We start from the raw sequence: 26,771 nt of genomic DNA, 5'->3' as shown, positions 1-26,771 counted from the left end.
CTGGCCAGTCCTACTAGGGCTGCTGTTTCCCTGCTGACAAGTCTTGTATGTCACACAAAATGTAAAGAGTTGTCATAAAATCAGAAGGATTTTTCCATAAGGGCAGCAAATGTCTGTCTCAATCCTTGACAGCCTGATATTATCCAATGTATAAATTGCTCCTCTCCTCTCCCAGTGCATGTTGTAGCTGATGATGTCTCAATGTGTGATGAATTTGAACTTGACCATTACTTTTTTCCTCAGTGCCAGGGATTTGCCTGTAGATCTGTATTTTGTGTGCTAAGAACTGTGCTCCCCACGTTCCTTTACAGGTGGTGGTGAAGACCATGTGACTGTTTCTAACAAAACACATTTTTATTTAACCTCCTTGGTACAAAACCGCACAACCCTCAAAGTTTTCCTCCCCATAAAAATGCTGTTCATTTATCTGCTGGTGAATCCGATGTTGTAGGCTTTGGATTTTGTTTTCAGTGCAGCCAGGCTACAGTGACTCTGATCTCCCTCTCTGAGTGCTGTGGGAAGGCACAGGATTGTTGTCTCCATTCCCTCTGCCATGGGATGCATTTCTTTGCCATGGTTTGAAAATTTGTGAAAATATTTTCAAGTCAGCCACAAACAAACTGAAGCTTCTCCACCCCTCCTTGGGCCACTTTTCTGGGGAAGAAGCAGCCTTGACAGCTCACATGGGGTAAGGGAGCCTCTGGTCTCCCTCAGAGTGGTGTCTTCTCCTTCAGGAAAGTTTCTACTTCTCGACACCGAGCCCACATGCTGCTAAAATCCTCATTTTTGGAGCTATTTTCTCAGGCAGGGAGCAGCCCCAGGGCTGCCCCTTCTCTCCAGCTCCCACAGGATGGCCCAGCAGGGAATTGGCCATGGGCTGATCAGGTTGGGCTGTGAGACATTTCCAGCACCAAAACCTCTGCAGAGCAGTGTGAATTACTGAAACTCCAGCAGGTTGTGCTCCCAAGCACCCCTGTGCCTTTCCCTTCTCCTCCCAGGTGGGCAACAAGAGGTTCTTGCTTTATGAGGAACTGGATCCATTCAGTCCTTAGTGAGGATTTTCTAAAGGAGGTCCCCAGCTCTCCCTGGCAGTGTCCCCAGTATGGAGCTGATCACAAACATCTCTGATATAAAAGCCAGATGTCCCCAGGACCACTCCAGCCCTGAGCTCCTGATCCTCTGTAAATATTCCCTTTCTGCAGCACCCATGGGGGTGTTGGGCTTTTCTCCCAAGTAAGAAGCAGCAAGGCAAGAGGAAACAGCCTCAAGGTGCTCCAGAGGAAGTTTAGAGGGAATATTAGGAATAATTTCTTCATGGAAAGGTTGTTCAGGCACTGGAGCAGGTGGAGTCCCCGTGGGATTTCAAAGCCGTGTGGATGTGGCACTTGGGGACAGAGTTTAATGGTGGCCTTGGCAGTGCTGGGGGAATGGTTGGACTCAATGATCTTGGAGATCTTCTCCAGCCTGAACAATTCTCTGGTTCCTGTGTAGCCACCATGTCTCCTCCACTGCTTTCCCCTTCAGAGATTTCCAGGGGTCATTCCCTGCCACTTCCCTTCTAGATTTGGTTTTCAACATTTCAAAGGCATCACAGCATCCTGAGCAGCCCAGCTGGCTTGGAGGTGACAGTGATATTTGGGATATTCTGTTAAACTGAAATTGCACCTCATTTAAATACTCCTGGTACTTAGAACTGATGTAGAAAAATGAACCAGTAGATGCAATTTGAGCCAATTTTGAACCAAGAGTTCCAAAACAGAGCCAATTTTAGAAAAGAATTTAGGAAAAAAAGGCAGAAAAAGCTGCTGCAGAGATGTGAACTTGCAGGGATGGAGGTGAGGATCAGGAGGTGCTCAATCCCAGAGCACAGCCCTGCTGTGGCTTCTGCCCAACCTCTGTTTCCCTTTGGAATTCCAGGTAGGGCAGAGCAGGAAATAAGGCTGGGGAGGAACATCCACTGACTTCTGCTGAACCAACCCCACCTCAGGGCATGGCTGGGCTGAGGAGCTCTCATGGAGCAAGGAATAACCAGAATAACCAGGAATAACCAGGGAGCAGCACAGGCTTTGCTCCATCCTGCCCAGAGCTGTGTCCCCAACAGGGGTGACCCTTTTTCCATGTGCATTCCTCAGCTCCAGCCTCCCCTGGACTGATGGCAGAGCTTGGGGAAGCTCCTTTAGTCCTTCCTGTCAGCCATTCCCACGGATTTTCCTCAGCTGGGAGGTCCAGGTGACATCCATGAGGTGACCTTGACTGTCAGTCTGCAGTCCCAGCCACCTCCAGCTCCCTGTGGAGATGTTTTCTAGGTGGGACACTGAGCTCAGGCTCACCAATAATCCCCAGAGCACCATTTTTTTCTCCATGGCTGTATTTCCCAGTGTTTTCCAAAGGTAAATAATCCTCCTCACCTTGAGAGACTTGGCTTCCACCAGCCTTGTTGGGTACCTTGAACCCACTGAGAAGTAAAGACAAAAGGAAAAGAAATGTGTGGATTAATTGCTTTGGTTTAATTTTCCCGGTCATGTCACACGTAATGGACTTTGTGATTGTAGTGGAATATATATATATTTTTTTTATTTCCTCAGGCAAAAGCATGCATGTCAGTTTTTTTACTCTTACTAATTGAAGGGAAATAGGTGGGGTTAAGGAGAAGGTGTCCTTGGGGACACAGTTGGGAACACAGTGGGCGTTTGGCAAACTGACATCTATTTCTATGCCTGGAAATATAAAAAAAACCATCCTGAGAAGTGTTTGTGAATTGTCTCCAAATTTGCATTACAAATTGAAATGCAAATCACAACTGCACTGTCTGTGTTACCTCGAGGATCTCCCAATCTCTTTCGGTTCAAAGCATTTTTTTATTTCGGGAATTACCATAACAATAACACCTCCCTCCGCCCAATAGCCCTACAGTTTATTTTCCCAGTGAAATTTTTCAGAGTTTCCTTTTTGCTTGTCCTGATTACTCATTTTCTCTTTTGTTTCCTGTTTTTGTTCCTTATTTTCCTTATCTACCTGCTGAATCACGCCATCCAATCAACATACAATGCGAAAACCATGTCTCCGTCTGTATGTTGTGCACCTGCCGCTCAAACAAAATATAACAATTTGTAAATAATCTTGCAAATACCCATCCATGACAACATCACATATAGGACACGGTTGGTTTCATTGAATTTAAACAATTCTTTAAATTCTCTGCTTTGATTTTTTTCTCTCTCGTTTTTCTTTGGTTTGATCCGGTTTTTGGTTGGTTTTGGTTTTTGGTTTGTTTTTTTTTTTTTGGATGAGAGTTCCGATTGCACTTGGTGGAAAAGCCTCACTGCAGCACCTCGAAGTGGCTTCTGTCCTGCACCTCCCTCCCTGGGCTCATTGGTGACATGAGAGTTGCCAATAGCCTGTGCCCTGCTCCCTGTGCCACCCCTGTGCCAAAGGGGACAATGCCACTTGCTTTATTTCCAGGGAAATGGGAGGAGATGAGGAGGGGAGGAGAGCTGGAAATTCTGGGGTTTGGAGGTGGTGGGACCAAATTCAGCTCTCCCGAGGTGGATTTGGGTTCTTTTAGGAGGAGATGATGGAGCTTTCTGCTGAAGGAAGCACCTTGCAGCCTTACAGGTGTTTTAACCTCTGTATTGTAAGGCAAAATTATTGGAGTGATGATGGAATTGCTTCCCCCAAATCAAAAATAGTGGAAAAAACGATCTTAGATTTTAAAATTCTCTGGGACACCAACATATAGAAGCATTTTGCCACCCCAGTGGACACAAAGTCACTGGATGCAAACCCAAAATCTCAACTAAAATGTGTAAATCATGTGATGACCAGAGCTGGAAAGTACCAGGAACCAGATCCCCCTGGGAATTTAGTGCCAAAGTGCACATTTATTCCAAAAATGCCTTGGGAAATATTGACCTTGGTCTTTGAAAATCATCAGTTAAAAAAGAATCCACAAATTAAAATGCAATCTGAAATATATATATATTTATATTCTTAATTATTTTGGCTATGGTTGATAACACAAATGAGACCAAAAGCTTATCAAAAATCCTTGTTCAGCCACCTGCCAACAGCTCTTGGATCTGTGAGCATCCACATTTCCTGTTGCACAGTTGCTGTTCAGAATGAAATCAGGGTGAATTTTCATTTTCAGGCTGCACAGAACCTCCATGGATGTTCACAGAGGGACACAGGGGGAATTTTCTGCTGGGATGCAGCAGTGAAAATGACAATGTGTAAGTTCAAAGTTTGCCCAGTGCAAGCCAAGAAAGGAATCCTCCCTGGTGCTGGATCCATTCCAGATGTGTGGGAGCAGGCAGGATAAATTTGGAGACATTGTCTGCTGCACACCTGGCCCAGGCAGCACAGAGAAGGGTTCTGGGAACATAAAAATATACTGGGGAAAATCAGTTGGCTGAATTTTGGCTGCTGTTCCTGTCACAGGTTGAAGATTGAAAAGCTCATCCTGCCGTTTGTTAGGATTGGGGTTGTTATTCCATAGAGACAGATCCAGGTGTCACTTGGCATCCCAGTGAGGGCTTTGGAGCAACACATTGTCCTCTGGAGCTGCTGCTGGGAGACTGCAGGGACACAGCAGGAGCAGCAGAAATGAGAGGAATCCTGAGAGGAGCAGCTGAGGGCACTGGGATTGTTCAGCTGGAGCAGACTGAGGGCAGAGCTGCCCAGGGGCTGCAGCTCTGAGCTCTGCTCTGGGACAGGGACAGGAGCCAGGGAATGGCTGGAGCTGGGCCAGGGCAGGTCAGGCTGGAGAGCAGGAAAGGTTCTTCCCCCAGAGGCTGCTGGGCACTGCCCAGGCTCCCCAGGGAATGGGCACAACCTGAGGCTGCCAGAGCTCCAGGAGTGTTTGGACAATGCTGCCAGGGATGCCCAGGGTGGGATTGTTGGGGTGTCTGTGCAGGGACAGGAGCTGGGCTGATGATCCTGTGGGTCCCTTTCCAGCTCAGGACATTCCACGATCCTATGAAGTGGGGAATGAGCAGAGATCTGGGCATCACACACAAAATAATCTTCCCAGCATTCCTGGCTGAGGATGGAAGGACTGATAGGATATCCCTGCAATGACAGAGCCCTCAAGGCACACACAAGGGTAGCAGAAATCTTCAGCCTCTGAAAATCAGCAGTGGTTTCCCCAAGCTCCAGAGGAAGCCAAGACCCTGTGAGAGGGTCAGGAGAACTTCAGTGCTGGCAACACCATGGGCATTTAAATGGGAACACAGCCATTTCCTCACAGTAGTTCCTTGATTAATTAATAAGATAATTCTTGTTGATGCCAGATGAAGAGAAGTCCTAAAGCTTCCTGAGCAATCCCATGCTTGGTTTGGTCAGATGCCTCTTCCTGCAGCTCCTTCTGCATCCCTGTGGACAGAGGGAGCAGTTCCTGTGCTGGGCAGGAAACCATTGCTGCTGAAGGCACTGGGAACAGATCCAGGCACTGCCTGTGGCCCCTGTTCTTCTTTTCCTGCTTTTCAGCATGGAAAACTCTGGAGCCTGCAAAAGGAGGAGGACATGGAGACCCTGCAGTCCAGAGGAGGCCATGGAGATGCTCCAAGGGCTGGAGCTCCTCTGCTCTGGAGCTGGGAGAGCTGGGAATGTTCACCTGGAGAGGAAAAGGATCTAGGGAGAGCTCAGAGCTCCTGCCACTGCCTAAAGGAGCTGCAGGAGAGCTGGAGAGGGACTGGGGACAAGGCGTGGAGGGACAGGACACAGGGAATGGCTTCCCATTGCCAGAGGGCAGGGAGAGATGGGATATTGGGAAGGAATTGTTCCCTGTGAGGGTGGGCAGGCCCTGGCACAGGGTGCCCAGAGAAGCTGTGGCTGCCCCTGGATCCCTGGCAGTGTCCAAGGCCAGGCTGGACAGGGCTTGGAGCAGCCTGGGACAGTGGAAGGTGTCCCTGCCATGGCAGGGCTGGCACAGATGATCTTTAAGGTCCTTCCAACCCAAACCATTCTGGGATTCTACAAAAACAACCTAAGGCTACAAGAGCAACCTGCTCATGGTGGCACAGCCATCAAGGCCAGCTCTTTATCAGCACTATCTATTTTCCCTGTTTCTCTCCTGCTTCCCAGTTTTCTTCAGGGATGCATCCCTTACCTCCTCTTGTGGGAAGTGGTGGCAGTGCCTGGCTGTGCCCAGACCCCCTGGTCCTGCCTGCTGGCTGGGTCTACTCACTGCCAGCCCTGCCTGGTTTAGGGAAATAGCAACAGGCCAGAGGAGAATGATTTTCCAAACATAATTTATTATTGCCCAGGTGGATGATAAGATCCTACAGCTCTGGTGGCTGTTGTGAGCACTGTGAGCATCTGTGCAACAGGAAAGCAAAACAAGCCTGGAAACAGTGACCTTGATAAGCCAGAGGTCAGATTGGTGTCATGACCCAGAGGTGGCTCAGTGGGAGGAGAACTGATGCCAAACACTGTTTTACCCAAGAAATATGGCAATGTGGAGTTTCCCCTTTGGCTGCATGCAATCCCAGTCCCTGCCTGGAGAGCTGAGGAGTTGGAGGATGGGTTTTCTCTCTGGTGTGCTGAGGGTGCCACACTGGAGCCCTTGGAGCCCCACTAGTGTGTGGGACTTTGCCTCTCTCGGGACAGTGCTGAGAACAGTCCTTCCAACAGTCCTTCCAACAGTCCCAGGGTGTTGGTGATGGGGGATTTTCCTGGGTTGGGAGTGATCCACATGCAGCCGAGGCTTTCACTGATCTTCAGGAAGTGGCAGTGCCAGAGTCAAATAGGGAATGTTGGGGAAAAGAAAAAACCTGTGGACTGTCTGTCCATCTAAATCCCAGGGAATGAGGGTTACAGACGTCACTAAACAGTTTTGAACTCTTTTCCCATTTATATCCCTTTCCCTTGGGTAGCTGGGGTAGCTCAGCTTGCAGGGAGCTCAGCCCAAAGCAGTGTTAAACATCCTGCCAGCTGATCCTGAGCTCCAGCACAGCCTGGGCAGGACAGTGTTCCTGCTGTCAGGCTGCAGGAATGTGGGAAGAAGGAGATCCTGCAGGATCCTGCAGAGATGGATCCTGAGCCCCTGAGCTCCTTGGAGCAGTGCAGGGCTTGTGCACAGCAAAGATCTGCCTTGAGCATGGCTCTGAAGTTACAATCAGCCTTTGGGGCCTGAGTGCTGCCAGCATTACACATCAGGTGTGAGCCAGGAGCTTTTCCTGATTGAATGGGCTCAGGGTTAAACCCCTGCCCTGCCCTGGGAGCAGGGGGAACAGGGCAGGAAGAAGCACCTTAGTGATGAAGTTACCCAGTTGAGTTCCAGCCCTGCCCCAAGGGTCTTACTGGGCCCTGGTCTGCTCAGGTGAGTGCAGCTGGACTGTTGAGAAGGGAAGGTAAGCGCTGGGAAAACAAACCTGCAGCTGATGCTGAGACAACTCGACTTTTTCAGTGCCTGTTTTCCTGCCCAACCCAGGGGAATCCTCGCTTGTGCTTTGCCTGCCAGAGCTGAGTTCTGTTGCTGGCTTGAATGAGCTCAGTGTTGTCTGCTCTTTCATTGAACATTCCTGTGCTTTTCTCTTCTCTCTTTATTTGAAGATCGAGTCTGATTTTGGGTCTGTGCCTAACTCTGAGCTGCTTGTGTTTTTAACCTGAGAGAAACCGAGTGCATGCCTGAGACTGAGTTCTGGAACTCTTTGATGGGATTGGTGGAATGCAATGCTAATGGCCCCAAAACTGAGCTGGCATTGAAAGAATTCATAGATCCAACAAGCCCCCCAATTTCAGCATGAGCTCTCTAGACAAATGAGCAAGAAACGTGGGTCAGTCCAATGTGACTTCTGGTAAAACAACAATCCAGGGGAAATAATATTTTTGCTCATCTTTACCAAGCAGAGCTCCTTATGATTATATTTGCTGCTTCACTGCTCAATAGTTTAAAGTGGGATGTTTTCTCTCTTTAGCTCACTCAGTCAAATAAGTGGCTGTGATCAGAGATCCACAAATAAGTGAATTATGGAAAGGGGGAGTATTTTTCATCTCCTTAAAACAGGAGGGCAAGAGGGATCTGGCTTTTGCATGTTTTGTTTTGGAAAGAACCCTCTCTAGATTAGCTCATTGGGGCAAGAATCCTCTTTTTCCTGAAGGAAAGAAAAACACAAAAAAGGGGTGAGGGGTGGGGAAAATCCTAGAAAACAAACGGAAATCAGAACCTGCCTCCAGCAGTTCTTTGATCCACCTGTGAAGAGACATTTAATGAGAATTTGGAAAACCAGCAGGTTCCTAAGGCATCTTCCTGCTGGTGAAGGCTCACCCTCCCTAATTGACTCTCTGCCCTTGATCCATCCTCCAAACAAATCTTCTGGTGCCATTTCTCCTTGGCAAACCTGTCCAGTTCCACGCTGTAGAAACATTGAAAACCTCCAGCTTGGAGAACATCCTCATTCTTCCAAGGATGTTTTAATCTTCACTGGACAATTCTTTGTCACTCCATCCCTCGCAACTGTCTTGGCTCAGGTTCAATTCCCTGTCAAAACAGAGCTGAGCAAGACATCCAAACCACCTCATTCCTTTACAAAATGGAAATCCGGCACCATCCCCCTCTCCCTGAGTCTTTGGGGGGAAAAAAAAATCTGCCTTGCTCAAAGCAAACCAGCCCTCCATGGCCAGCTGAAAGGGCTTGTTCCTTTTCTCTCACTGACCCAGTAGCAGAGGGGAGGGCTCTTGTGGAGAGGGGTTTTCTCATTCTTGCTGCATGTGGAGTGATCTGCACTGACGAATGTTTCTTTTGGAAGGTTTTCTGGTGGCCGATTTGCTGCTTAGATCGTGAAGCTGGTAATTTTAATTTCTTTTTTGCGGGCTGTGGTTTCGGATCGCGGTCGTTTCTGAAGGACACAAAACCTTTACTTTCCGCAGGACAACTTCATCAACCTCAGCTTCCTGCGGCTCTTCAGGGCAGCCAGGCTCATCAAGCTCCTCCGCCAGGGCTACACCATCCGCATCCTGCTCTGGACCTTCGTGCAGTCCTTCAAGGTGAGCCTGGGCCAGCGGGAGGGACATGGGGACAGAGAGCCGCTGGGCGCGGCTGGAGCATCTTCCAGGGAGGGCAAAGGGCTTCCCTCGCCTTGGAATGGCCTCTGTGCCGCTGCAGAGGAATGCTGGAGGCAGGAATTCTTCAGGGAAGAGGATTGGTTAGCACTGCCCATTACCAGCCATATTAATTCTTCAGAAAGTGAGCTGCCCATCTTCAGGAATATTAATTCTGCTAAAAGTGAACGGGTTAGAGCTGACCATCTCTAGGAATATTAATTCTCCAGAAAAGTGAACTGGTTAGAACTGCCCATCTTCAGGAATATTAATTCTGTGAAAAACATACTGGTTAGCACTGCTCTGCCCTAGGGATATTAATTCTGCAGAAAGTGAACTGGTTAGAGCTGCCCATCTCTAGGAATATTAATTCTCCAGAAAAGTGAACTGGTTAGCACTGACCATCCCCAGGAATATTAATTCTGCTAAAAGTGAACTGGTAAGCACTGACCATTCCAAGGAATAGGAATTCTTCAGGGAAGAGGATTGGTTAGCACTGCCCAGCCCCAGGAATATTAATTCTGCAGAAAGTGAACTGGTTAGAACTGACCATCTTCAGGAATATTAATTCTGCGAAAAGTGAACTGGTTAGGTGTTGGGTGGTTTGTGTTGGGGTTGGGGTTGGTTGGTTTTTGGGGGTTGGTTGTGTTGGTTTTTTGTGTTGGTGGTGTTGGTTTTTTGGGTGTGGTTGTGTTTGGGTTTTTTGTGTGTGGTGTTTTTTTGGGTGGTGGGGATTAGTTATAATTAAGCTGGTTAGCATCCCAAGGAATATTAATGCTGAAAAAAAGCAAACTGGTTAGAACTGACCATCTCCAGGAATATTAATTCTTCTAAAAGAGAACAGGTTAGCACTGCCCAGCCCTAGGAATATTAATTCTGCTAATTGGTTAGCTCTGACCATCCCCAGGTCATTATTCCCCAGGAATATTAATTCTGCAGAAAGTGAACTGGTTAGCAATACTCATCTCCAGGAATATTAATTCTGCTAAAAGAGAACAGGTTAGCACTGCCCAGCCCTAGGAATATTAATTCTGCAAAAAGTGAACTGGTTAGCACCAGGAATATTAATTATTAATTAAACTGGTTAGCATCACACTCTGTATGTAGAGTTTGGGTGATTTGAAGAAGTCTTAGAAGTCCCCCAGAGGGTGCTGGGCAGGGAATGGGCACAGCCTGAGGCTGCCAGAGTGTTTGGACAATGCTGCCAGGGATGCACAGGGTGGCATTGTTGGGTGTCTGTGCAGGGACAGGAGCTGGGCTGGGTGATCCTTGGGTGTCTTTGCCAACTCAGGATATTTTATGATCCTCCAGTTCCTCCTGGGCTCCCCTTAGCCTGCAGAACTCCTGCCCTGGGCATCACACAGGCTGGCCCGAGGGCAAGACTTCTCACTTTTTGAGCTATTGCTAATTAAGAGGCATTAATTACCCATTCATTCAGCCCAAGTGACAAACAGCTGTCAGTCTCAGCCTGGGTGACATAATTACATTGCAGCCTTCACGAATTTCTTGCTAAAACTCAGAATCTTTTCATCCTCCTGGGATCCCAAACTGTGTGTGTTTGAGAGCAGGAACTCATTTCTGGGATGGATTTTTTTTTTTTCCCTTCAGACTGAATTTACGGCAAGGTCATTAAAAATGGATGTTCCTACAATTCTGCACACAAAGTTCCAGTGCCTGCTGGTAACTCCAGTGTTCTCTGCTGAGCTCAGATTGTGTTTTCCCTGCTTGCTGCTTCCAAGGATCCAGAGAGAGCCCTTGGAAAGCCCTGGCTGTTGGGTGATCCATGAATTCCTTGTCTCCTGAAGGTTGCCAGAATTGTCCATATTCTCTTCCCACTTCCTTCACCTGAAGGACAAATGCCACAAAACTCAGTGCTGCCAGGGAATTCAATGTTTGCCTTTGCTGTCATTAATCCCACTTTTTCCTTCCCCACAGGCCTTGCCTTATGTGTGTCTCCTCATTGCAATGCTCTTCTTCATCTATGCCATTATTGGCATGCAGGTAAAGCATTTGAATTCTTTCATTCTGGCCATAAGCAGCCTGGCTTTGTTCAGGGTGAAAATGGGTTGTTGCCTCCACAGCAGGAGCACCACTGATTTGGGATGAGGTGAAATGCTCTTCTTGTTCACTGTCAGGTAAAATAGAAATGAAAAAAGGCCTCTTTTTGTACTTTAACTGCCAGCTTTTGTGTGGAACTGTCCCCAGTGCTGTGGGCAGGAGCCTGGATCCCATTTCCAGCACTGGACATCCAAGAATTCCATGGGAAGAGCCATCCCTTAACCCAGCTGTGGACACATCAAGAGGCTGAGAGGAGGGAGCAGCCCAGGCACTGAGCATTTCTGAGGCTAAATAATGCAGTTTTCCTGGCCTGGGATGGAGCTGAACTGCTGGAAAGGACCTGTGTGAATGCAAAGCACATTCATCTTGTGTTTGATCTCCACGACATGTTTTTATCTCCCTTTTCAGCACAGAAATCATTCCAGCTGTTGACATCCCTTAAACCAGGATGAATCCTTTTCCTGCCTTCTTTTCCAGCTCCACTTGATGTGCTTGGCTGAATCCCTTCTGTTCTCCCTGGCAGGTCTTTGGGAACATTGCCTTAGATGACGAAACCTCCATTAATCGGCACAACAACTTCAGGACTTTCCTCCAAGCCCTGATGCTCCTGTTCAGGTAAGGAGAGGAGGAAACACCCTCTGACTTGGCTGGGAACAGCAAAACCATCTTGGTGCACAGGCCAGCTGAGCTGCTCCAACTCAAGCATCCTTTAAAAGAGTTATTTGTGTAAATTTTCCATTCCTGCTTCCTCCTCCTCAGCAGGTTGGATTCAGCCCCTCCACAAAGTATCCCCCAGTGCTGTGACACCCCATATAGGACAGATCCCCCCTGGTTTATCTGATTGATGCATTTCCCGTCCTGAAGCTTGATTTCTTTTCATTTTTTTTAAGTGAGAATTGCTTTAATTGGCCATTTTTGCATTACCAGGAGTCAACACCAACCCCAGCTCTGCTGCAGAGTGGAATTGGTTCCCTCTGGGTTCATCCTGCCTGGACAGAAAGCATTTTCAAGGGAAATATCAATCAATGAAATAACAGATTTTTATTGTAAGACCTAGCAAAACAGGCTAAGGAACATCCAGCTGGGGCAGATGTTCCTTCTCCAGCTGTGGAGACCTGCAGTTCACAGCAGTCCCTTGCCAGCCCTGCCAGGGCTCAGCTCTGAGCTTTATTGGATCTCCTGCCTGGGATTTGGTTTCCATAGCTTCTGGGAAGCCAGAAGGAAATGAATTTAGCCTTCCCTAGCTCAGAATAATCACTGGGCTCACAACTGTGAATTTTAATAAACTGGGTGATTATCTAGCCTCGTGCCCAGGCCTTGGGGTTCCTTGAGAGAGCCACTGCGGTGGGATTGAGGGGCAGCAGGATTGGGGTGGGGACTGCTTTCTGCACAATTCCCCACAAAGGGAATTAACACCCAGGCACCAGTGGGGGAATATGCTGAGGGATTTGGAGTTACAGCCTGGAAGTTATTGCAGTTTAGAGAGAACACTGAGTTTTCCCAAAGAGCAGAAACAAAGCCTGTGTGCTGGCTGTGGGAATACAGGGTGAATCCACATTGAGGGAAGTAGGAATTCAGGAATTCTCCATGCCCATGGAGATCCCCAGCTTCCAAACCATGGCTGCCCTTTACAGGGACTGGTTTCTTTTGAGGATAAACCCTCTGGGACTCCAGAGTTTTGCCTTTTGGCTCTTTTCTCTCAGTAGTAGAAGTTAGGGAGGAGGGAATTGATGAAAAACACCCAGGAGACTGTGATGAAATAGAGACCCAAGTCCAAGCAGCCCATGCTGGAATTTATCTGCCAGTTAAAGGAAATGAGAGGTTGGAGTGGAGCAGCCTGGTTTCATTGCCCATCCTCTCCCCTGGGTGTAGAGCCAGCACTAGGACAGAGGTGTTGGCTGTTTCCAAAGGCAACAATCTAAACCCTGTTTACTTAGATTTGCACTGTTTAAACCAAGGGGGTTTTATTCTCCATAAAAGCAGTAAAACTTTCAGCCTACCTGAGCCTGTCTGGCTCCTTTTACCCCCCTGGAACAGAGGGAAATGTCCATTCTTGTGGCTAGCACAGACCTCTCCCGTGAGAGTTCTTTTCTTCCTGTGTTTTATAAACAAAGATAAAGTTTGGATGTTATTAAAAACAGTGTCTTGAGATTTGGACAGTTCAGGCCCGGCCAATCATGCCTAGGGGGAGGTTTTGAACTGACCAATCTGGGTGACCTTTGAAAAGTCTATATAAGTTGGAATTAAATAATAAAATCTCTCTTTTATTGCACATGGAGAACCGGCTCTTCTCTCTCTGCTAGCGGCTCAACAGCGACACATTCTCCTTTCTCTTCCATGGGCAGTTCCAATTCCCAGTGTAAATACACTCTCTCCTCCTGGACACAACCTTCCACCTCATGAATTTAGCTAATTGGGTGCAGCAGCACTGCAGGGTGGCTGTTTGGGGAGGGCAGGATAAACTCAGCCTGTGCTCTGGTGTTGCAGGAGTGCCACGGGGGAAGCCTGGCACGAGATCATGCTGTCCTGCCTGAGCAACAGAGCCTGTGACCCTCTGTCTGGCCTCACCAAAAAGGAGTGTGGCAGTGATTTTGCCTATTTCTACTTCGTCTCATTCATCTTCCTCTGCTCCTTCCTGGTAAGTCAGTCTGATCCCTCCCAAAGTGGGGGTGCTGGTGTGACTCCCCCAAACCCTTCCCACCCCTTTGCTTCCTCCTCCTCCTCCTCCTTAATTATAATTTAGCCATCACCACCACCAGCCAGCTTTGCTAAACCCCATTTATCACCCTGCTGATAAAATCCCCTTAATCCCCAAAGAGATCATTTAGTCATTAAAGGCAAGGGGTTTATCTTTCTCCTCGCAGGGGGGTGGAATCTTTGGAATTAAGCATTAATCAGGTTGGTCTTGATTGGGAAGATCCCTTTGAAGAAGGGGATTGGGGAGGGCAGAGTGACAATGGCTGAGTTCAGCAGTTCAGCAGCATTTCCTGGGAGCATCCCAGTCATTTCAGAGAATCCCAGGATGGAAGGAACCCACCAGGATCACCATTTGTTTGTCAAACAAACTCAAAACTCCTTTTCACCTGCCAGGAAAGCTTTAGACACGGAAATACTCGGAGCTGCTGGTTTGTGCTCGTGAGCAGATGAGCTGCTCAGCCTCAAGGATCCTTTAAAAGAGTTATTTGTGTGACTCTGAGCCCTGCTGGGGCTGAGCTTTACCCAGTGCCAGGGCTTTGCTGAGCATCCCTAGCCATCTCCTGCTCCTTGGGTCACTTCCTGCCCCACTGGGATGGAGGAATGGAAAACCAGCCACAGAGACTCAATTAAGGCTCAAGCAGGACGAGTTGAAAGCTCTGTGATGTTCCAAAAACTCAACATTTTGATGGAGCTTTCGCTCAGATCCATGGATTTGCTTTAAAATATCCCATTGGATGCTCTGTGCAGCCAATCCCTGCTGTCCTCAGAGTCCTGCCACCAGGCAAAGGAGCTCCATGGGGCAGTTTGGTGCTGGATATGGACAGACCAACTTCAATGGCCCCTCCTGAGAGCCTTTTTCTGGCTGCTGCTGTCCCTTTGACACCCCATGGATTATTGCTGGTGCATGTATTCAAAACCCTGCAGCCCTGAAAGCTTCTCCAAAGTTAATGCTCCATTTGCTGATTCCTTCAGCATCCTGGACTTCAAACCCAAATTTTTCCCTTGTGCAAATCCCTAACCCAACATCAGCCATTCTCATTGCTATTTTCAAGTGTGTTATTGGTTCTAAAGCTTTTCATTAAAAAAAAAAAGGAAATAAAAAAAATAAAAAGCCCCCAAAAAGAAACCAAACAAGAACAAACAACACATGCTGAGTTGTCCCACTCAAGATGTGGCAGCAGAATTGGAGGCTGGAGCACATCTGGGCAAATCCAGCTTTGTCCCTGAGTCAGCACTCCCAAAAAATCCTGGGAAATGGGACCAGGAGAGGGGAGAAGGTAGTGGAAAACCAAGCAGCTGAACAGGACAGGGCTGTAAATCATTTTTTAAAATGTATTCAGCACTTCATTGCTTCCCCGTGAGCAATTAAAGCTTTGCAGAGCCCCAGCCTTGCCAGGAGGGCACTTTTTATGGTTTGTTCAACATCACCCCATAGACTGAGGGGGTTGGGATCAGATATCTGGGTTTAAATGGTGTTTCTGGCTCTTTGTGGATGTGCAGGTTGATGGAATTTTCCTCCTGTCATGTGCACGAGAAAAATAGAAATTGAAATTTATATTAAAAAAATATCAAATGAAATTTAAGAATATACAGGAGGGAGAAAAACACAAATTGAAATTTATGTAAAAATACCAAATGAAAGTTAAGAATATACAGGAGGGAGAAAAATATGAATTGAAATGTACATAAAAACCAGAAATTGAAAGTTTTAGATGCTGGGGCTTGTCCAGGCTGTGCAGCACAGGAGTGGGGGACAGGAGGTCCCATCCTGGCTCCCCAAAAGCTGAATTGTCTGATGAATTCAAGCTGAGGAGCCCTAAAGTGAATCCACTCATGTCCCTAAGCCTTGTTGGGGTGAGTTCTTAAAAAACCAGATGGATTAAATATCTGGGAAGGCCCTAATTAGTGCTTGATGGTGATGTAGTGATTCATTATGGGTTGCACTGGTCTGCACTGCTCTGCACTGGTCTGTACTGGTCTGTACTGGGCTGTGCTGGTCTGTACTGGTCTGTACTGGTGGATTGTGTCCATCAATAGCCAAGACCTTCTCCTGTGCCCAGATCAGACAGGAATTCTGTCATTCCCACACAGCCCCACACTCCACTGCCCGATGCACCCATTCCCAGCTGTCCTGCTGCTCCTCCCTCTGCTGGCTGCTCTTGGATCTTTTCCCACTGAAATCCTCCTGACTTCTGCCTTGGCTTGAAGCAGAGGAGAATCTTTCTGTGCCACAAGTGTTTGCCAGGCTCTGCTTGGTGGCCACTGGGGACATTGGAGCCTTTTGTGTGTCCTGCTGCTCATCCTTCTGGGAATCTTTGAAGGCTGGAATTGTTTTGAGTCCAAACAGCACATTTAGGCTGGAGAATGGGTTTTCTTCCAGCTGCTCTGGTCTGGATGTGCCTTGATGGGGAAGTGCTGGAGAGTTCCCATCTCCTGGCTGGAGGAGAGGTGGCTGCAGTGCCTGCAGTGCTGGAGGGGAAGAAGGGAAGGGAAAGAGGTTGATCCAGCTGGGATCAGGGCTGGAAAATGCTGGAGGGCAGCACCAGTGATGGGAACTGGAAAAATGCTCTCCCCTTCAGTGGGAACAGGAGGAGGAGGCAGCAGTGGCATTCCCAGGGCTCTCTTTGGAGAGTTTCTTCTTGTAGAAACATCCACTTAAAGGAATCATGCATGCTCCTCTCCTAGGTTTTAATATTTTTCCCCTTCTCATTTCCCTTCCTTTCCTCTGCCTTCCCATTTTCCTTCTCTTCCCTTTCCATTTTCTTTCCCTCCCCTCTCCTCCCCTTCTCCCTTCTCTTTTCCCTCTTCTCCTTCCCCCTTCTCTTTTCCATTCTCTTTTCCCTTCTCTCCCCTCCCTTCCCTTTTCTCTTCTCTTTTCCCTCTTCTCTTTCCCTCTTTCTGTTTCCCCTTCTGTTTTTCCTTCTCCCTTCTCTTCTCCTTTCTCCCTTCTCTCTTCTCCTTTCTCCCTTCTCCCTTCCCTTCTCTTCTCCCTTCTCTTCTCTCCCTTCTTCCTTTCCCTTCTCTTTTCTCCCTTCTCTTTTCCCTCTTCTCCTTCCCCTGTTCTGTTTTCCCTTCTCCCTTTCCTTCTTTTCTCCCTTCTCCCTCCTCTTTTCCCTTCTCCCTTCCCTTCTCTGTTCCTTTCTCCCTTCTCTCTTCTCCTTTCTCCCTTCTCCTTTCTCCCCACCCTCCCCACAGATGCTGAACCTGTTCGTGGCAGTGATCATGGACAATTTCGAGTACCTGACCAGGGACTCCTCCATCCTCGGGCCTCACCACCTGGATGAGTTTGTCCGAGTGTGGGCTGAGTACGACCCTGCAGCCTGGTACGTGTGGGGACAGCGGGGTGGGGCAGAGGGGACAGCGGGGTGGGGCCGAGGGGACAGCGGGGTGGGACAGAGGGGACACTGAGGGTGTAAATCCACACCTGTTTGGATGGGAACAACTCCAGCATTTGAGGGAACATCAGTAATTTAAACGCTCCAACTCTGAGGAACAAACCTGGTGTCACTGCAAGGGTGTTTCCTCCACACAAACCCAACCCAACAACCCATGAAAGCAAAGCACAGCCAAAAATCAACAGCCTGAACTCCACTGATCCTGGCTAAATGGGCGTGGGAAAAAACGCTATTTAGCACTTCCAAAAGGAGCTTTTGCTTTCTGCATCCCAGCCTGGAGATGGAAATCCACAAATCCCTGGCTGCTGGCAGCGCTTGGGGGAGTGGGAGAGGTTCTGCCTCGTCCCACCTCATTTCTGCAGCGTGTTTTGGGTTGAGAAGCACCTCGGTGGTTTCCCAAAGGCTCTGCAGACACCTCAGGCCCCAGCAGAGGATGTGCTGCAGCTGAGTGAGGAGTGATTCCATCAGCTGCCTCCTCCCACCCACTCCCAAGGGAACGATGGGATGTTCTCCTCAGCGCTGGGGTGGTTTCCTGAAAATATGGGATTTTTTCAAACAGCCTTTCCTCGTTAAACGTAACCTTTTTCTCTTGGAAACCTCCTTGTAATGACATCAAACCCTACATGGGAATTTTGGTCTTTTTAGTAATGTTTTAGCTCTGGACTTGCAGTTGAAACTTGAGACGTGCAAAATAATTGGGATGAAATGAAATGGGCCAAAGTTTGGAAGTGTTTCAGTTCCTAGAGAGCTCTGATAAAATATTCCTGATTTATGAGTGGCTTAAAGGAGGAGATGGTTCTCACACACAGACAATGAGATGTTTATTTTAGGGGTTTATTTTTTTATTTTATTTCTTCCAAGACACTCACAGGGAGAGCTGCACAGACGCCAAATTAAGGAATTTTTTTCAAATTGAGGGATTGACCACTTCTAGAGCAAAACAGATTTAATATTTTGCTTTTCTGTACTGCTGCACCACAGCCCTGCTGACTGGGTTACTCTCATTTCTAGATGCTCTGTCACACCTCCCAACAATTCCCTTGATATTCCATTTGGGAATTTGCCTGTTGGGAGACTTTTTGTTCATTTAAAGCTCTCCTAATTTTGGATCTCTTTTCCTCCCCATGAGTTCCTCTACCGTGAATCTCCTCTGGATCTGTGATGCCTCCAGCTCCTCCAATCTTTCCCTTCTTTTTTTGTTTCCCTCCAGCACAGACAGATGCAGGAAGTGTTTGTATAATCAACCTCTCCAACTCCCTGCTAGGATGCAATTAAACTGCTTTAAAATCTCACTTAAAATGATTTAGGCCAACTTGAAATGGAAACTTGTTCCAAAAACCTGCATTTCTCTGAACTGTGGGGGATTTTAACTGCTCCAAGCCACCCCTACTCCCAGCTGGAGTATTTACTCCACAGTTACTACCAGCTTGCAATCTCCAGGCAGATTTTCATCCCCACGTGCTCTGTGACAGAGACAAATCCTTTATGGGGATTTGGCAGGCAGAAATAGCTTTTCTTTTTCCCTTTTTCCAATCCAATCCTGTCCCTTCCCACTAGAAAATCTCATTGAGGCTGAAAACTTGGGAGTGCCTGGTCACTCCCTAAAAAATAATCTTAGCTGTGATGAACATCTGTGGGAGGAGGAAAACACCTGCAAGGGAAAAATTTGGGATCAATGTGGTTTGTAATGTTTATATTCAGGAATTTTCCACCCAGAAGAGGCACCAGCTTTGGGTTTACAGGGAGATTTCTTGCTCTATTAACTCTGAGCACTGACTGAGTCACTCAGGGGCCAAACCTTTTCACTCCCAGAGCTGTTAATGCAGAAAATGTCAGATATTAAGATGCTAATTCTTTTTTTTTTTCCTCTAACCCTGTTCCCTTTTCACTCTGCTGGGAAGTTATTGAGTGTGAATAGTTCCACTGAAATCACAGTGTCAGAAGTGGCACTAAAGTCTCCACAAATCTGAAATCCTTTCACACTTTAAGGCCAGAACTGAGCTTTTAATAATTTTGATTTAAGATCTTTTTGATCTTAGATGCCTTTTCCAACCTAAATGATTTTATGATTTGATTATTCCATGATTTGGGCTGAGTTTGGTCACTCACTGATCACTTCTCCCAAAGTCTCTTACTTGATTATCCCAAGGAAAAGGGAATTAGTGTTTCTCCACTCTCCTTAGCTTGAGACTCTCCATCAAAGATGCTGCACAGGTGTTGTCATACTTTTGCTACATAGAAAATATTTTCAACACAACTTAATGTGTATTTTACCCCTATTTCTGATATCAACTGTGGTTTTGTTACAAAATCCAACTTCCTGTAAAATGTTTCTGGGGAAAAACGTTCAAAAGGAAGTTTAAAAGGCAGTTAGGAGCTGTTGTTCCAACTGTGCCTCAATCCCTAGGGGTAACTATGGGAAAACTGCTGGATTTAGGGATGGAAAAAGCCTTGGGCTCACAAAAAAAAAAGAGGGAGAGAGAGAAATGGGAGCACAGAGTGGTTTGGTGGGGCTGGAAGCTAATCAGGGAAGGAGGGAAAGCTCAGGATTTAAGGATGAGCTGGGAAAGAAAACAGAATTGGATTTCTGCAAGCTTTTATTTGTTCAACATATAGAAAGTGAGTTTTTAATCTGTTTTACTCCTTTCCCATTGCACACCCCATGGAGATCCTGGGAATGTCACTCTGGTCATCCCATTGCCATTAGTTGTCCCCAAGAGCAACTCTGGAGGAGCTGCAGTGCTCCCAAGGGAGCTCTCAGCTCTCTGGGATAACAGGAGCCTGAGGAAAATCCGATTTAAGCTCCATCCCTGGCAGTGTCCAAGGCCAGGCTGGACAGGCTTGGAGCAGCCTGGGATAGCAGAAGGTGTCCCTGCCATGGCAGGGGTGGGATGAGATGAGTTTTAAGGTTCTTCCACCTGAAACCATTCCATGATCCCAAGAACCTGGGAAAGGATCCCTGTTAATCCTAATTTTTTGCCTTGATCTTGCAGTGCAGAGCATCTGTTGGTTTTGCAGACTTCCCCAGACTCAGAGAGCTCAGGGAACTGTTCAGACGCATTTTCCACACACTGATTTTCCAAAATCCTTCTGAAATCGTAAGGAAAGTAAATTTGGTGCCTCAGTTAAACCAACACTGTTTTTAAAACCACAATTAGGCCTGAAGCCAAGAGTTGCACAGTTCCATTTGATCTCACTCTGATTTAATGGTTTGGAGCTGATTGGGGAAGGCTTTGAATAGACCTTAATTTTTCACATCCCAAAAAGCAGCAACATTGGAGGAGTTCTCCCAAAATATTCCAGCCTTCTTTATGGAATGCACCAAAATAAACACAGGGAGGCCAAATCATCCCGGTTTTCTGTGGAGGGAATTTTGAAGTTTGGCTCTTTTCGTCTAGGAGTTACTTACAAAAGATGAAGAAATCTAATCCTGCTCTTTAATTAGCTGAAATTATAGTTGGGAGTTAATGAGATTGACCATGAAGGTAGTGTGAGGTGTCTGATTTCTCCTGCTGGAAAGGAAATCTGGATTTTCCCAGTGCCAATGCCCAGCAGGGCTCTGGAAGTGCAACTTTCTGCTCTCCTAGCCAATTCCTCATTGCCCAGGAATCAGAGAACAGCCCTGCTGGGGTTATGGAGGAGGTGACAGTGGCAGGGAAAGCTTCCCAAGGTTTTTGAAGCAGCTAATCTGAATCCTGGGAATAATCCATTCAAGGGCTGTGATAAAATCCCAGGAATAATCCATTGAAGTGGCTCTTGGTGGCTCTGGGTGTTGGGCAGCAGAGTCTGCAGGTTCATGCTCAGGGACAGGGAAGTAAAACATGAGTGGTGAAGGAAACGAAATATTTGAAAAGCCTGGCACGTGGCACTGAATTTCCCAGAGGAAAATCCAAGGATATTATGTTGGGTGAGCAGCTGGAAGTTCTCTGTGTGTTTTAGCAGCTCCTTTGCAAACCCAGGTGTTGCCAGATTAACCTTTCTTTTCAGCTTGTTTTGCCCTTCCAACTTCTCCTGTTTGCTTGGGAAAGCTGATTTTTCCCCGTTTGCCCTGGGAAAAGCTGATTCTTCCCTGTTTGCCCTGGGAAAAGTGCTGGATTTTGCTGTGATAACCTGTGATGTTTCCTTTCCAGTTGCCGGATTCATTATAAGGATATGTACAATTTGTTACGTGTAATTGCTCCACCCCTGGGCTTAGGAAAGAAGTGCCCTCATAGGGTGGCCTACAAGGTTTGGAATTTCAGAGATCCCTCCAGCATCTCTAGTCCTGGTTCTGTTTCTTTTTCTCCTCTCTTTTCCCTCCCCCAAGTGCAAATGCAAACAGTAGAGAAAAGAAACTGCAACGTAACGAATCCCTTGCCTGAAAAAAAGGAATGACTGACTGACTGACTGCCTCCTTTTTCCTCCATGCATCCCTTCCCTGTCTCCTCCCACACCCCAGCTGGCTGGAAACAGGCAGTTTTATGAGACAGTGAACCCTCCAGCTTCCATCCTGCTGGTTCCAGGGAAAGAATGTTGGGGAAAAGCATCCCAGCATTTCAGTATTTACCAGAGAGAAACAGCACCCCAAGGTTTCCAGGGAGCAGCAAGTCTGTTTTGGCTTTGTAGCATTGGTGTTCCACTTGAATGGCCAACATTCCCATTCCTGAGCTGGAAAATCATTGGATCTAGGCATTGGTTGAGTGGGCAGAGGTGAGGGATGAGCTTTTCACAGCGCCACAGCCAGAGATCAGAGCCTTGGGGGCTAAATTATGTCCCTAAATTGTGGTGGACAGCCAGGGGAAGCTCCTGCTGGTGGCACAGGGAGAGTGTTGTGTGCTTGGGAGCCCGGGGGGGGGTTTAGGAGAGATCTTGCCAAGAAATCAGCACAGGATGGGCTTCAGTGGGGAATTCCCAGCTACAGGCAGGGAATTGCTTGGAGAGCAGAGGATGAAGGAGAAGGGTGGCAGCAGCGGCCAGGCCAGAGCTTCCTTTCCTCTCCCACTCCAGCCCAGGGGTTTTCTGTCGCTGTTGAACCGCTAGCGGAGTGAAGAAACCAGACAGAGTCTCAGGTGGCACAATCCTCAATTTATTAATTAATTTTAGAACTTACACAGACTTTCACAGATTGTCCAGATTGGGTCAGTTCAAAACCTCCCCCTAGGCCGATTGGCCAGGCTTGAACTGCCTAGTTTTCCAGAGACCTTTTCAATAACATCCAAACTTTATCTTTGTTTATAAAAACACAAGAAGAAGAAGAGAAAATTCCCATGGGAAAGAGTCTGTGTTGCCACAGCTTTCCACACCTGATGGAGGATGAAGAGCTCAGCAGCTTTGCAGGGCAAGAGGAGAACCCAGAGCAGGAGAGGAGCCAGGGGCAGGACAGTGGCTCCAGTTCCATTTTGTATCTCAGCAGCCCTGAAATCAGCTCAGGGCTGGGAGAGCTGGGTGGGATTTGAGCTGCAGCACTTAGCAGGACAGGAATAGATGGTTTTGGCTGGGGAAATTCTCTCCTCCTCCTCCATCAAAGCTTTACATAGGAACTGAGATCCATGTCAGGGCACTGGGCTGGTGGGAAGGATCCTGCTTGGAAAAAGGGGTTTCAGTGGGTGCTTAGGTTTTCCCTGCTGGTATGGAGGAGATGAAAACATTGTCCTGCTTTCCCAGGGGTTAAACTTTCATTATTAACATCCCTGCGTCTCTTCAGATGCCAGGCAGCACAGATTTGCACATTAGAATAATCAGGCAAGTCTCTGGTGAAACAAATTGAGATTGCCCCAGTCCTGCTCCCAGTTTCAATGGGCACAAAAAGGGGAAGCAGGAATTTCTTGCTGTTCTGCACCTCAAGTTTTTCAGGCCAGGATTTGATCCACCACCATGTGCTGAAGGGAGACACCTTCAGCCCTGGGCTGCTCTGAGGGCCTTTTCCCAAATCTCTGCAATTTCCAGTTCTCTAGACGGTGGAGACATCCCGTTGGGGTTGGTTTGGTGAAAGACAGGGAGAAAATGAGGGAGAAACAGGTCCTCTTGCCACCACTTCTCAGTGCTGGGCTCTGGTTTTGCTGGAGCAGGAATTTGCAGAGTCCCAGCCTCAGCCTGGAATGGGAACAGTCCCATCTGTCCCTCAGCAAACACCCCCCATTGGCTTCTCCCTTGTCTCATCCCCAGCCCCAAAGGCCAAGTGCTGCTCCCTGGAAGCCAAGCTGGCTGTTCTCTCCCAGCCCTGTCCCATAACTCTGCCTCCCAGCCCTCCCTGGCATGGGAACTGCCTGGTTTGGGGCTGGCAGGGGGAACCTTCATCCCCCACCCCGCCAAGAGCCAGCCAAACCCAGCCCTGCCACCCTCTCCCCCAGGGGGACATCAATCATCCTCCAGGGGACATCCAGCATTCCCCAGGGGACATCCAGCATTCCCCAGGGGACATCCAGCATTCCCCAGGGGACATCCAGCATTCCCTGCAGGAGGAGGAGACGTTGGGCGCTGAAACACAGCAACGGAAGCGAAGCCACCTTTCTCCCACCCCACCTCCTGAGTTTGGTTTTGTTGCCCGGAGAAATCTGATTAACCAGATCTCTGTTTTCTTGTCTGCTTTCCCTTCTCTCTCTCTCTCTCTCTCTCTCTCTCCTCCTTTTCATTTGCTCCACTGTGTTGCCTTTCCCCCCACCCGTTCCCCATTCCCCATTTCCATTTCCCATTCCCCATTCCCCATTCCCATTCCCCATTCCCCATTCCCCATTCCCCATTCCCCATTCCCCATTCCCCATTCCCCATTCCCCATTCCCCATTCCCCATTCCCATTCCCATCCCCATTCCCCATTCTCCATTCCCCATTTCCCACTCCCCATTCCCCATTCCCCATTCCCATTCCCCATTCCCATTCCCCATTCCCCATTTCCCATTTCCCATTCCCCATTCTCCACTCCCCATTCCCCATTTCCCCGCTCCCCATTCCCCACTCCCCATTCCCCACTCCCCACTCCCCATTCCCCATTTCATTCCCCATTCCCCACTCCCCATTCCGTTCCCCATTCCTCATTCCCATTCCCCATTCCCCATCCCCATTCCTCATTCCTCATTCCTCATTCCCCATTCCCCATTCCCCATTCCCATTCACCATTCCCCATTCCCATTCTCCATTCCCACTCCCCATTTCTACTCCCCATTCCCATTCCCCATTTCTCCATTCCCACTCCCCATTCCCAATTCCCATCCCAATTCCCACCATTCCCCATTCCCATTCCCAATTCCCACCATTCCCCATTCCCATTCCCAATTCCCACCATTCCCCATTCCCATTCCCAATTCCCACCATTCCCCATTCCCATTCCCAATTCCCACCATTCCCCATTTCCCACTCCCCATTCCCCACTCCCCATTCCCCATTCCCCATTCCCCATTCCCCATTCCCCATTTCCATTCCCCATTCTCCCTCCATTCCCCATTCCCCACTCCCCACTCCCCATTTCCATTCCCCATTCCCCACTCCCCATTCCCGTTCCCCATCCCCATTCCCCATTCTCATTCCCATTCCCCATTCCCACTCCCCATTCCCCATTCCCCACTCCCCATTCCCCACTCCCCTTCCCCATTCCCATTTTTTCCCCATTCCCTCTCATTCCCCATTCCCCTTCCTATTCCCCACTCCCCATTCCCCACTGCCCATTCCCACTCCCCTCATTCCCATTCCCCATTCCCGTTCCCCATTCCCCATTCTCCATTCCCCACTCCCCATTCCCCACTCCCCATTCCCCATTCCCACTCCCCATTCCCCACTCCCCATTCCCCATTCCCACTCCCCATTCCCATTCCCCCTGCCCTCCATCCGCTTGGATTTCTGTGTTTCCCTCGTCCCCGTGATGCCAGCGGGCGCATCAGTTACACAGACATGTATGAGATGCTGAGACACATGTCCCCACCTCTGGGCCTTGGGAAGAAATGCCCAGCTCGTGTTGCCTATAAGGTAGAAATCCTTCCCCAGGAACTCCTGCCCAACCAGCAGCTTTTTGTGCCGTGGCTCAAGTGGGGTTTCTGTGGCATTGGTGTTGTTCTTCTGGACTTTCCTGGTGCTTTCTCTGCTTTCCGAGCGAGATTTTGGATTTTCTGATTTTATTATTTTTTTTAATTTTTATATATATATATCTATATAATTTTTTAATAATTTTTTTCTGGTCTTTGAAACTCTGGCACATCAGTTTGTGTTCCTAAATATGTCTCTGCTCTCTCTATCAGTGTTTCTCTCTCTTCTCTCATATTCTGCTTCCATTGAGGTTAATTTGGGGAGGGACGGTGCTAATGAGCAAATTACCCCCCAGTAGATCCCCATTTTTCTTCCTGGAACTCTTTGTCTCACTAACCCTTCAGTAGAATGTTGGTTTTTCCTCCTCTTAATTAGACTGGAGTAATTAGAGTAGGCAGTTCTGTAGGAGTGAGCAAGCAATTAAACAGAGACAACACCAGAAGGGCTCCTTAAACACCCTCGTGGAAAAAATGACTTTAACAGAAGCTATTTAGGGCAGGAAAACGAAGAAATCACTCCAAGTTATTGTTGATTTGGCAAAACTTTTTCACTGAATCACCAAAATGAATTCTGTCCCAAAGGCTGCTGCTCAGGTGGAAATCCAGGTGGAAATGGAGCAGACCCAGTTAAGGCCAGGCTGCCCTCCAAAAACTCCCAGGGTGGTTAGAAACTTCCATTTCCAGGGTGATTCCTTGGAAGTTTCACCACTGAACCTGCCAGGTTTCGAGGGAGAGGTTGCTCAGGACCATTTATCACTGGTGTGGTTGAGAATTCACCAAACCCAACAGGTTTTTTGGCTGTTGCTGTCATTCCAGCCACCCCCAAACCCCAAACCTCATCCCAACAGCCCCCCCTGTGCTGGGGGATTTTCACTGAGGCCACATAAACCCCAGATTTTTGTGAAGAGGCTCAAGCTAGACCCAAACCTGGGTCTGATTGATGCAAGGCATGTAGCAGCAAGAAGTTCAGATAAATCTTCCTACAAGATCCTTCCTCAGCGAGCCAGGATTTAAAATAAAAGGAAAATTAAACACAACCTTAAATCTATCCAGTCAGGTGGCTTTGCTGTATTTCTTTTTTGCTTCTGGCCACTGCAACTGAGCTCGAGGAACCCAACTAAATCAAAATTCCAGGTCTCAGCTACTTCAGAGGTACCAATTATCCACAGAAATCCAAGGATCTGCCACCTGTGAGTTCCCATTGCTTTAACAAAACTGTGTCCTGTAGGTGTTTGCAGGTGAGCAACCAGATCTGCTCTGTGGGTGGACCAGAAGGATAAAACTCCCTTTTTTTTCCCCCTCCTAATTTTTATAGAATTCAAAAAGGAAAAAACAAAAGGGGATAAAGAGCTCCTGTGTTAAAATAGGCATTTTAAATAAGGCTCTGGGCTGGTTTTTATAACAGACTTTGCCCAGGCTCCTGGCTTTTCCCTGAGAATTTCCTGATCTCTCCTTTAATTTCTTTGTCCTTACAGAACAAATCCCCAGAAGCTGGGTGCACAGGAATGGCTTCTTGTTATAACCCAGACTCCTGATTTTTTTAAGGCATCGTTAATTTTTCCCCATCTCTGAAGAAACCTCTGGTTT

General features: G+C 47.9%; 1 protein-coding gene across 10 annotated transcripts in view; it reads left to right on the top strand.

Moving 5' to 3' along the window:
- CACNA1B (calcium voltage-gated channel subunit alpha1 B) overlaps positions 1 to 26,771 on the top strand; it is a 279,796-nt gene that overhangs the window by 224,962 nt on the left and 28,063 nt on the right. For 9 of the 10 annotated variants that reach the window (XM_085076372.1, XM_085076378.1, XM_085076379.1 and 6 more), the window contains 6 exons: positions 8,872 to 8,988; positions 10,978 to 11,043; positions 11,624 to 11,715; positions 13,588 to 13,738; positions 16,993 to 17,120; positions 25,032 to 25,128. In XM_085076372.1, coding sequence (XP_084932498.1) covers positions 8,872 to 8,988; positions 10,978 to 11,043; positions 11,624 to 11,715; positions 13,588 to 13,738; positions 16,993 to 17,120; positions 25,032 to 25,128 — 651 coding nt within the window. Of the gene's footprint in view, positions 1 to 8,871; positions 8,989 to 10,977; positions 11,044 to 11,623; positions 11,716 to 13,587; positions 13,739 to 16,992; positions 17,121 to 21,322; positions 21,420 to 25,031; positions 25,129 to 26,771 lie in introns of all 10 variants that reach the window. The other variant, XM_085076373.1, reaches the window with a different exon arrangement.

Source organism: Lichenostomus cassidix, chromosome 17 (genome assembly GCF_008360975.1).
Source record: "Lichenostomus cassidix isolate B80296 chromosome 17, HeHo_3.0, whole genome shotgun sequence".
NCBI classification, from domain to species: domain Eukaryota; kingdom Metazoa; phylum Chordata; class Aves; order Passeriformes; family Meliphagidae; genus Lichenostomus; species Lichenostomus cassidix.
Note: the sequence above shows the minus strand (reverse complement) of the source record. Positions and strands in the feature narration are given on the sequence as shown.